This window comes from Zea mays, chromosome 5 (assembly GCF_902167145.1).
Source record: "Zea mays cultivar B73 chromosome 5, Zm-B73-REFERENCE-NAM-5.0, whole genome shotgun sequence".
NCBI classification, from domain to species: domain Eukaryota; kingdom Viridiplantae; phylum Streptophyta; class Magnoliopsida; order Poales; family Poaceae; genus Zea; species Zea mays.
The window spans coordinates 33,999,388-34,011,478 of NC_050100.1; the positions used below are offsets into that span (position 1 = coordinate 33,999,388).

Below are 12,091 nucleotides of genomic sequence, written 5' to 3' on the forward strand. Positions count from 1 at the left end.
GTTCCCTTTGACCCGGGAACAGGATCTGGATGTCGCCTAGAGGGGGGGTGAATAGGCGAATAAAATTTATTACTTTAAAACTTAAATTCTTACTCTACTCGAAGACTTAGTACGCAGTGGAGTGAGAAGACTCTTCGAGTAGGTTGCAGCGGAATCAGAGATCCTGTCTCAAAAATGTCCTGCACTTCAAATAAAGCTTATACCACAGATAAGTATTGAAGTGCAGATATAAAGACGAGTGAGACAGAGAGTCAGGGTACAATACAAAACAGAGCACACAGACGCAAGGATTTATCCCGAGGTTCGGCCAAGCCTGAAATGCTTACCTAGTCCTCGTTGGAGTTAGCCACACCTGGGCTTGGAGTCTATTTCAACTCCTTCCTCTGTTTGCTCAGATCTGTCAGTATGACAGATAGAGCCTTTCACTATTGAGTGGGGTTACAACAGAACCGCGGCTGCTTACAAACTTCTTGGCAGCACCCCGGCAGAGTAACGATACGCTCAAGACCTTGCTCTAGCTCTTAGCAGCACCACTCCTCTCTCTAAAGGCTTATAGCTGTGCCTTCTACACAAACTATAGAGTTACACACAAGAGGGAGAGCGAGAATTGATTCCAGTGAAGTCTACACTTGTTGGCTGCACTTGTATCTTGCTTGAGGCTCCTAGGGTCCCTTTTATAGGCACAAGGGGCCTAGGGGCCGTTGGAATCCCATTTGGAAGGCAATACTTTCTTTCTGTTGGGTGGCGCACCGGACAGTCCGGTGCACACCGGACATTGTCCGATGCCCGATTTCTTTCCTTCTATGGCGAAGCCGACCGTTGGCAGTCTTGGAGCCGTTGGCGCACCGGACATGTCCGGTGCACACCGGACAGTCCGGTGCCTCCATCTAGCCGTTGATTCGACCACGTGTCCCGCGCAGATCGCGCGGCCGACCGTTGGCCCGACCGACCGTTGGCTCACCGGACAGTCCGGTGCACACCGGACAGTCCGGTGAATTATAGTCGTACGTCGCCGGTGAATTCCCGAGAGCGGCCAGTTCGCCAGAGTTCAGCCTGGCGCACCGGACACTGTCCGGTGCACCACCGGACAGTCCGGTGTGCCAGACTGAGCTGCTTTGGCTGTACATAGCCAAGCCCTTTGCACCTCTCTTCTTTTCTTCTTCTTTCTGTTTCTAACACTTAGACAAGTATATTAGTCCACAAAACCAATGTACTAAGTATAGAAACATACCTTCTCTTAATCATTAAATCTATAGCATTCCACATGCTTGAGCTTTGATGTTGGACTCATAAATCATCAAGTCGGCTTGTCTTGATCTAGATTGACATTACTTGGCTCCAACATCCTGTAAAGGTCACATAGAACATCTCCAAACATAGGAACAACCCAAACTAAAGATCAAGGTGAACTTAGCTCTTTTAGGCTGCTTCTAGTTCTGGTTTTGACACTTGTTCTCCTTCTAGTGACCTTGATCTCCTTCTTAGAGCTTGTTCTTGAGCCTTATGACTTACACCACATAACTGTAGCTGTTACCTCATTGGCTGTAAGTCACGTTCTTATGTAGTGATCCTTGATGTGCCGTAGCTGTTCTCAACTCGATCACCCTTGACTTTGCAAGCCTTCTTCTTCACCCTTGGCTTTGGGTTCCTCAGCCTCCTTGACCTTCTCCCGTGCACTTGGTACCTCGAAGCTCTTCTTGCCTCCGACCTTGGCTTGATCAGTTGTCTCCGAGCTACGCACCCGAGTCTCACTTTTGCAATGTCCATCTTACTTGTGATGTCCATTATGTATCCATAATCCAGTTCTTGGACCATCACATTTGTTCACTTGTGTTGAACCCTGTAGGCTTTAATTTAAGCACCTATTCAACACTTAGTACACTTGTTAGTCCTTTAATTGAGTTGTCATCCAAACACCAAAACTCACAAGAGAGCTTTCAATCTCCCCCTTTTTGGTGATTGATGGCAACACAATTAAAGCTTACATAAGAATAAGATTTGAAGCACAAATTTTAATTCTAAGATTATAGAATGCTCCCCCTAAATAAGTGCTTACTTCAAAAACATAATTTTGGCCTCAGACGCCAATTTGCACATACTTAGGCAAATCAAACATTTCTACACCTTAGCACTTTTTAGTATGCATTGTGGCAAGAATCAAACTATGATGCTATAACACACAAATGCACATAATCAGAGTTAAACACCATTCAAAATAGTGGATATATCACAGGAATATCAACCTACCACTATTCATCATTAAGATACCAATTCAAACTAATACCAATTTAAACTAAGACACTAAGACAATCTTAAAGCACCATTAACCACATGACTATCTTTTACACTATAGAAGCCAAATAATTCATCGCAGCGGAAACACTAGTCCATATGAGCAACATTGCAAGAAACATGAATATCACACTTGGCAAAGCTCAAACTAACACATCACCCATTAGGATAAGCTTTCCTCTAAGGTTGAGATAAGCTTTAATACACAAATTCTCCCCCTTTGACATCAAACACCAAAAAAACATACTCAAGCAAGAGACAGCAGGGTGTTAAGGAGGAAAACGACTATCAAAACTCCCCCTTACTTATTGAGCATATGCCCGAACAACATTTAGGCGAGATACATATATGCAAAAAAATTAATACTCCCTTTGTACCTTTACCATGTTGTAGTGTACTTCCCATCTTGAAAGTATCTAATCTCTCAAGAGCTTCTTCACACTTGTGCCTGATTCTTTATCCTTACTTTTTCTTGTTGCTAAGACATCAAACTTAGAACAAGTTATAGTATTGGGCACAAGAAGAAACTTCTATTCTCATGATTATCAAAAGATGTCAATTGAAGCGAACTATTACGGCTACCAATTGAAAGATACCAATTGCAAAGTTCATTTATTATCATGGCTCCATGATATTTAAGCATCTATTATCACTAGATATTATAGAGCATGAGCAATCTAAAGATATGCACTTACAACTTGAGATACCAATTTCTTGACTTACAGAGGTACCCAAGTCCAGATTGCTCCATTTCTTGCTTATCTTCTCTTTTCCACCTAGAGACTATACAAGATCGCTCAAGAAACAGTTAGTCTCAAAGGACACAAGTTATGTGTGCTCCCCCTCAAGTTGTGCATCAAGTATTTGAATGACTTGCACTTTGCACATTCTAGCTTCCTCAGAACTAGAGGGGATCACAACATACCTTGGTCAAGGCATACTCTATCACTTTCATCACACAAGGATGCCAATTTGAATATCAATTGTAAAACCACTTAACACCAATTTAAGGCTAAATGAAAGGTTGACTAAATTCAACAATGCATGCCTCAGTGGCACCTAAGCCAATTCAATACTCAAGGAAGTCTAACATTTACTCAACCTGTACATGCTTCATATTTAACTATCATTGCATATACCAATTGAAGATCAACACAATCATGTATATAAAGCGAAATATCTAAGCATGTCATGATTAAGAAGGTTTCTTAGGTGCACAAAAGAAACAACATTTTAAAGGCATAAATTACCTAAACCAAGATATTACCAATTGAAAGACAAGAACATAGCTATGATCACAATGAATGGAATTTCAAGAATATTTAATGAAATTGTATAGCTCCATTTTCCATACCTTTGCCTTTATGAGAGCACTTGTTATCACCAATTCAGGGCTCCTTTTGCTCACGCACCTCATAGCTCATGGATTTGAAATTCACACAATACTAAACTAGGGTAATCATGTGAACATGGACTAAACAAAATGTCATAATTGCACATAGCATGACTTGCAAAAAAAAGTTACAGGTTTATCCATATACACCAAGGGAGTTAATCGTTGTGGATATAACAAATGAAATAGCTACCCATGAATGATTCAAAAGATATATCCTATATAGCACCAATCATGATTAAGCAAACATCATTATGATTCATTTAACACAGGCAATCATAAAGCATAACTACTCCAAAGACAGGTAGCACAACAAGCCAACTTAAGAGCAATACTAAATTGCAATTATGTACTTAAAATACACGGGGTACCGTCCTTTGGAGAGCTAGCTGTAGATTCTCATCAAAGTCCTTTTACTTGATTCACCAATAATGATTAAGGACCTATACACCTTATTTTACTTGAGATGAACATGGGATTAGTGTCTCACAATAATTCAACCTTGGGACAATAAACACCAAAACAATTAACAGCTTAAGCATAGAGTTTTAGATAACCGTCTTAAGCTCTCCCATGGTCTCCAGTCCATCTCAAGGCACCTGCATGGTCTAGTTAGCACAGTTTGGTACCCATCTCGAGATGGGTCCATAACGTTCATCTAAAAGGGCCTTTGGTACCCAAATAGCAGTTGTGCTAGTTCTAGGTGATCTCATTATAGATCTAGCACAAGTGTATGATTTGGGTCTCCTAAGCGAATGAGATTGACACACATTCACTTCTTTAGGAATCTTACCTTTATAACATACCTTTGATATATGACCCTGCTCACCACACTTGTAGCAGAAGCGTCGCTCAACCTGACATGACGCTTGTTGTTTGTCATTTTCCTTGGAGAGGGTCATCTTGGAGGATGCACAACCTTGATTCTTCATGACCGGACATGAAGTGATAAAGCGGTCCTTATTGTTGCATCCAAAGCAACTTCTTGTCCCTTCATCCTTGTCTTTGTACGGACAGGATGCGATGAGGTGGCCTATCTCCTTGCATTTGAAACACCTCCTTTTTCCTCTTCCCTTTTTGTGCTTGAAGGACATGGAGAGATGATTAGTACAAACAACATGACTAATTGAATTTTTACCTTTTTCCTCGTTCATGTTGATTTCTTCATTTATAGCTTTGGGAACATTCTTCTTATTGAGCTTAACACTTGCTGCAGTTTTTCCTTTCTCAAGCTTCTTCACCACGCGCCCGTGGATATCTTGAGAGAGTTGAGCTAAGCGTCTTCTCCTCAGTTGTCGTTGCTTCTTATTCCCACAGAATTTCTTTTGTGACCCTAAAACTTGTTGCTCAATCAATGATTGGCTTTCTTTTGAGCAACAGGGGTTAGCACATGATGATATACAATTCAAATGCGCACACGTGCGAGAATGAGGTTCACATGAATTTAAGTTTGAAATTACAACCTCATGAGCAACATTAAGCATGATATGGTCATCAACTAATTCATTATGAGAATAAGATAGCATATCATATTTTTCACTTAGAGCAAGTTTTTCTGAATTTATCATTTCTACTTGACTCTTAAGCATAGAATTCTCAGTTTTAAGTTGAGCAACATCAGATAAATGATTATTTCTTTGCTCAAATAAAATAGACTCATACCGTTGGACCAAATTATCATGAGAGCACTTTAGCTCCTCATGTTCTTTGGTCATCTTTTCCAGGCTGTCGTTGGTTTTGATGAGAGTCTCCTCTAGCCTAAGAAGCGTCTCGCCTTGTTCCTTGTTCCTCCTCAACAACTTAACCAAGAGCACTTTGTCTTCTTTGTTGAGATGGGTGTGGAACTGGCGAATCTCCTCTTCTTCCACATCACCGGTCTCATTTTCCCTGTCATTATTATTAGTGGAAGCAATACAGGAAAATGTACCTTGTGGTGATGAAGACTCATCCTCGCTATCATCCTCATATTCCTCCTCATCATCGCTTTCGTCTCCACTATCATTGTTAGCAATAAGACATTTATAACTAGTGGAAGACAAACCTGTCGGTGAGGTGGATTCATCGTTTGGGTGCCATCGTTCTTGTTCTTCTCCCTTTGAATGGTTAGTATCACAAGTAATATAGGGAGTAGAAGTAGTACAATTTGCCACACAATATTTTACTTTAATTCTATTCCATAAATCATGAGCATCAATAATTAAATCATTATCACTACTCATGATGGCAAAATAAGCACCTCTAGAAAGAGAATCAACTAAGATGCTGCAAGCACGGTGATTTAGAGAAAAACATCTTAGTTCATCATTAGAGGGATTTTTACTAATATCAGATGGAAAAATACTTCTACTAAAGATCTGTCTCAAATCAGAATCAACACTCATGAAAGCATTATAAATAGAGACAGACCAAGATTTGTAATTAGAGCCATCGCCTAAAAGAAGTTCTACAGTTACCTCTTGTGACGACATCGTTATCTCCGGACGGCTAAGCCCACACTGGAGAGGCCTAGCTCCGATACCAATTGAAAGTTCCCTTTGACCCGGGAACAAGATCTGTATGTCGCCTAGAGGGGGGGGGGTGAATAGGCGAATAAAATTTATTACTTTAAAACTTAAATTCTTACTCTACTCGAAGACTTAGTACGCAGTGGAGTGAGAAGACTCTTCGAGTAGGTTGCAGCGGAATCAGAGATCCTGTCTCAAAAATGTCCTGCACTTCAAATAAAGCTTATACCACAGATAAGTATTGAAGTGCAGATATAAAGACGAGTGAGACAGAGAGTCAGGGTACAATACAAAACAGAGCACACAGACGCAAGGATTTATCCCGAGGTTCGGCCAAGCCTGAAATGCTTGCCTAGTCCTCGTTGGAGTTAGCCACACCTGGGCTTGGAGTCTATTTCAACTCCTTCCTCCGTTTGCTCAGATCTGTCAGTATGACAGATAGAGCCTTTCACTATTGAGTGGGGTTACAACAGAACCGCGGCTGCTTACAAACTTCTTGGCAACACCCCGGCAGAGTAACGATACGCTCAAGACCTTGCTCTAGCTCTTAGCAGCACCACTCCTCTCTCTAAAGGCTTATAGTTGTGCCTTCTACACAAACTATAGAGTTACACACAAGAGGGAGAGCGAGAATTGATTCCAGTGAAGTCTACACTTGTTGGCTGCACTTGTATCTTGCTTGAGGCTCCTAGGGGTCCCTTTTATAGGCACAAGGGGCCTAGGGGCCGTTGGAATCCCATTTGGAAGGCAATACTTTCTTTCTGTCGGGTGGCGCACCGGACAGTCTGGTGCACACCGGACATTGTCCGGTGCCCGATTTCTTTCCTTCTATGGCGAAGCCGACCGTTGGCAGTCTTGGAGCCGTTGGCGCACCGGACATGTCCGGTGCACACCGGACAGTCCGGTGCCTCCATCTAGCCGTTGATTCGACCACGTGTCCCGCGCAGATCGCGCGGCCGACCGTTGGCCCGGTCGACCGTTGGCTCACCGGACAGTCCGGTGCACACCGGATAGTCCGGTGAATTATAGCCGTACGTCGCCGGTGAATTCCCGAGAGCGGCCAGTTCGCCAGAGTTCAGCCTGGCGCACCGGACACTGTCCGGTGCACCACCGGACACTGTCCGGTGTGCCAGACTGAGCTGCTTTGGCTGTACATAGCCAAGCCCTTTGCACCTCTCTTCTTTTCTTCTTCTTTCTGTTTCTAACACTTAGACAAGTATATTAGTCCATAAAACCAATGTACTAAGTATAGAATCATACCTTCTCTTAATCATTAAATCTATAGCATTCCACATGCTTGAGCTTTGATGTTGGACTCATAAATCATCAAGTCGGCTTGTCTTGATCTAGATTGACATTACTTGGCTCCAACATCCTGTAAAGGTCACATAGAACATCTCCAAACATAGGAACAACCCAAACTAAAGATCAAGGTGAACTTAGCTCTTTTAGGCTGCTTCCAGTTCTGGTTTTGACACTTGTTCTCCTTCTAGTGACCTTGATCTCCTTCTTAGAGCTTGTTCTTGAGCCTTATGACTTACACCACATAACTGTAGTTGTTACCTCATTGGCTGTAAGTCACGTTCTTATGTAGTGATCCTTGATGTGCCGTAGCTGTTCTCAACTCGATCACCCTTGACTTTGCAAGCCTTCTTCTTCACCCTTGGCTTTGGGTTCCTCAGCCTCCTTGACCTTCTCCCGTGCACTTGGTACCTCGAAGCTCTTCTTGCCTCCGACCTTGGCTTGATCAGTTGTCTCCGAGCTACGCACCCGAGTCTCACTTTTGCAATGTCCATCTTACTTGTGATGTCCATTATGTATCCATAATCCAGTTCTTGGACCATCACATTTGTTCACTTGTGTTGAACCCTGTAGGCTTTACTTTAAGCACCTGTTCAACACTTAGTACACTTGTTAGTCCTTTAATTGAGTTGTCATCCAAACACCAAAACTCAAAAGAGAGCTTTCAGGCTACGTGCAGGGAAAGGAGGTAAGGTTAGGGGAGGGAAGAAAATGAGGGAAACGAAGGGAAGGCACCTCTAAAACGATGACGGGGAGGCGATCCGCCATGGATCTCGTCTATGGGGACGCTTGTCCACCGCGGTCGTGCTGGCTTCACCGCGCTCGCTCGTGTCGCGTAACCGCCGCCACTGAAACCCTAGTCTTAGCCATCGCGAAAGGCCAGGTAGAGCGGTTGGTTTTATATGATGGTACATGAGCGTAAACCTGTGTATAACTAAACGTAAACATTATAGTGGGTGGACCGGATGGTGCGCCTGGTCAACCGGGCGGGTGGTCGGGGCTTCCTATAGTTAAACAGAGCCCAGGGCTCTACATACATACATACATACATACATACATACATACATACATACATACATACATACATACATACATACATACATACATACATACATACATGGCAAGTATAATAGGAGCTCTGGGCTTCCAATAGTTAGAGAAAGATCAGGTCGATCGTCCCTACAACTACCAAAGGTACGCAAGGGATCAGAAACAAACTTCGTCACTCACACAATTGATCCAACCAACATGGCCATTGCAACGACGGAGAATGGATATAATCGGTCCAATGCCAGCAGCATAAGGAAACTTGAAGTATGATGTAGTAACTGTGCAATATTTTTTTTAAATGGATCAAAGCTAAAGGTTAGATATGATTCAAAGATTCTATTGGCAAAACATTATCTGCCACTTTAGAGTGTTAAATTCATTAATTGTCGATAATGGAACACAATTGGTATGACCTTACCTATAAACTCAGAGAAATTTTGGTTTTTAATGTTGTGCATTATTTGATTCTGAGACTTATTGAAACTTCAAACCACGATGGTTTGACTCGGACCGTCTTAGCAGCCTGCATCCACAACAAACAAAAATTTAATTCGTTGGAAGGACATCACTGATCAAGTTCACTAGTCGATCTAAATCTATAAATGTAGCCACCATGTCCAACGGACATATATAACACAAACAGATCAAGCTTATTATATACGCAATTAAGTAGGTAGCCACGATGGAGGACAAGGTGCTCCTCGCCGTGGCCATGGTGGCGCTGATCGCCGTCCTCTCCAAGCTCAAGTCGTTGCTCGAGACCAAGCCGAAGCTGAACCTGCCCCCAGGGCCATGGACGCTGCCATTGATCGGCAGCATCCACCACCTCGTCAGCAGCCCGCTGCCCTACCGAGCGATGCGCGAGCTCGCACACAAGCACGGGCCGCTCATGATGCTGTGGCTGGGCGAGGTGCCCACGCTGGTGGTGTCGTCGCCGGAGGCCGCGCAGGCGATCACCAAGACGCACGACGTCACGTTCGCCGACCGTCACATGAACAGCACCGTCGACATACTCACCTTCAACGGCAATGACATAGTGTTCGGGACGTACGGCGAGCAGTGGCGCCAGCTCCGTAAGCTCAGCGTGCTGGAGCTGCTGAGCGTGGCGCGGGTGCAGTCGTTCCAGCGCATCCGCGAGGAGGAGGTGGCGCGGTTCATGCGGAACCTGGCCGCGTCCGCCGGCGCCGGTGCCACCGTCGACCTGTCGAAGATGATATCTAGCTTCATCAACGACACCTTCGTCAGGGAGTCCATCGGCAGCCGGTGCAAGCATCAGGACGAGTACCTGGATGCACTGCACACTGGCATTCGGGTGGCCGCGGAGCTAAGCGTAGCTAACCTCTTCCCGTCGTCTAGGCTGTTGCAGAGTCTTAGCACGGCGCGACGCAAGGCGGTAGCGGCCCGCGACGAGATGGCGCGCATCCTCGGGCAGATCATCCGCGAGACCAAGGAAGCCATGGACTGGGGTGACAAGGCTTCAAACGAGAGCATGATCTCCGTCCTGCTGAGGCTGCAGAAAGAGGCCGGCTTGCCCATCGAGCTTACGGACGACATCGTCATGGCGCTCATGTTTGTAAGTCGTATTCCGATCACCGCCTAGCTTGCTAGAGCTTCAAAAACGGCTAGCAAGCTTCAAAAAAGACGACATCGATATGACTGCTGTTTAATTTGATCTCTAGGACTTGTTTGGCGCGGGCAGCGACACCTCGTCGACAACGCTAACCTGGTGCATGACAGAGATGATCCGGTACCCGGCCACGATGGCCAAAGCGCAGGCCGAGGTCCGGGAGGCCTTCAAGGGGAAGACCACAATCACGGAAGACGACCTGTCCAGGGCAAACCTTAGCTACCTCAAGCTCGTGGTGAAGGAAGCGCTCAGGTTGCACTGCCCGGTGCCGCTCCTGATCCCACGCAAATGCCGCGAGACATGCCAGATCATGGGCTACGACATCCCTAAAGACACATGCGTGCTCGTCAATGTCTGGGCCATCTGTAGGGACTCTAGGTACTGGGAAGATGCCGACGAATTCAAGCCGGAGCGGTTCGAGAACTCCAGCCTAGACTACAAAGGGACAAGCCACGAGTACCTCCCGTTCGGGTCTGGCCGTCGAATGTGCCCAGGAGGGAACCTTGGAGTGGCCAACATGGAGCTTGCACTAGCCAGCCTTCTGTACCATTTCGATTGGAAGCTACCAAGTGGACAGGAGCCCAAGGATGTGGATGTTTGGGAGGCTGCAGGACTGGTTGGAAGGAAAAACGCAGGCCTGGTTTTGCACCCGGTCAGCCGCTTTGCTCCGGTTAATGCCTAATTGACGCCGTCGGCGCCATATATAAGCTGCACGAACCAGTATGCGCGTGCTTTAGTGATATATTATGAGAAAATAAATCCAACCAGTTTGGCCTCGTTTGTATTAGAAATACTCGTTTGCTACATCTCTTTGTGTGTCTATCTATCTATGTATCTATACTTATCTACCTAATATTAAAGAGTCATAACATTTTCCCCTTTTTTTTTCTTGGTCGTCCGTATTCTCCTAACTTACTTTGTGAATGTGAAAAACAGTCTTTGTTCATCTCTATATACAAGTCTCCTGTTTTATATGACAGTAGGGAATATGCACATGCAGCACTTAAAATATAAAATTTTATCGAACTTAAAGTGGCAACAAAATCAGAAGCAGATGGGTATTTTTTGGACCGAGAGTAGTAACAATGATATATTGCAAGTATATGGGAAACCATTAAAGGACTGATGCATAAAACATGTTTAACCATTTTTTGGAACTCTAGTGTGACACTACCGGAATCAACCTCTTCGCCGAGTGCCGGAAGCACTCGGCGAAGCCTTAAAAACACTCGGCAAAGGCTTTGCCGAGTGTAACACTCGGCAAAGAAGGCTCGGCAAACAGTACATCGGCAAAGACTTCTTTGCCGAGTACTTTTTTTCGGACACTCGGCAAAGATCTTTGCCGAGTGTCAGGGTGCACTCGGCAAAGAAAAGCGACCGTTACGGCGCCGGTTGACGGAGACGGCGGCTTTGCCGAGTGTCAACTGGGACACTCGGCAACGAAGATATCTTTGCCGAGTGCCAATTGGGACACTCGGCAAAGAGCCCGCCAGGGAGGGTCCCCATGTCAGGCTCTTTGCCGAGTGTCTCAACTGGCACTCGGCAAAGCCGACCTCTTTGCCGAGTGCCAGCGACACAACACTCGGCAAAGAACCTAAGCCGGTGCCCAGGTCTGTGCTCACGGTCCTCCATCCTATAACAGGAAATTTCGGCAGCACCTCCCCTGCACGGGGAGGTTTCGAAATCCTGCAAATTAAATTTTCAGCACGATGGCTGACATCCACACATAATTCAACGGCACGATGCCCGGCAATCATCAATACTCAATATTAACCTAATCATACACGTAAATAAATTTAACACAAGAAAACTAAATATTAATCTAATCAACACAATATTAAACTTAATCATACCCAACGGGCGGGACGACGGGTCGCAGACGAATCGACGGGTCGCGGACGAGTCGGCGGGTCGCGGGGCGAG

At 45.1% G+C, this 12,091-nt stretch overlaps 1 protein-coding gene across 1 annotated transcript; it reads left to right on the plus strand.

Moving 5' to 3' along the window:
• The first annotated feature begins 9,169 nt into the window (after positions 1–9,169).
• On the plus strand, positions 9,170–11,056 carry LOC103628119 (dolabradiene monooxygenase). Its single transcript, NM_001397147.1, has 2 exons — positions 9,170–10,114; positions 10,221–11,056. The coding sequence occupies exons 1-2, from the start codon at positions 9,224–9,226 to the stop codon at positions 10,848–10,850; spliced, it is 1,521 nt and encodes a 506-aa protein (NP_001384076.1). The 5' UTR covers positions 9,170–9,223; the 3' UTR covers positions 10,851–11,056.
• The last annotated feature ends 1,035 nt before the right edge of the window (positions 11,057–12,091 follow it).

What these genes read in the sequence shown, in the direction of transcription:
- LOC103628119 (NM_001397147.1), top strand. Translation starts at nt 9,224, where the DNA reads ATGGAGGACAAGGTGCTCCTCGCCGTGGCCATGGTGGCGCTGATCGCC. An exon ending in TCGTCATGGCGCTCATGTTT is followed by an intron (nt 10,115 to 10,220) that starts GTAAGTCGTATT and finishes TTTGATCTCTAG; the next exon opens with GACTTGTTTGGCGCGGGCAG.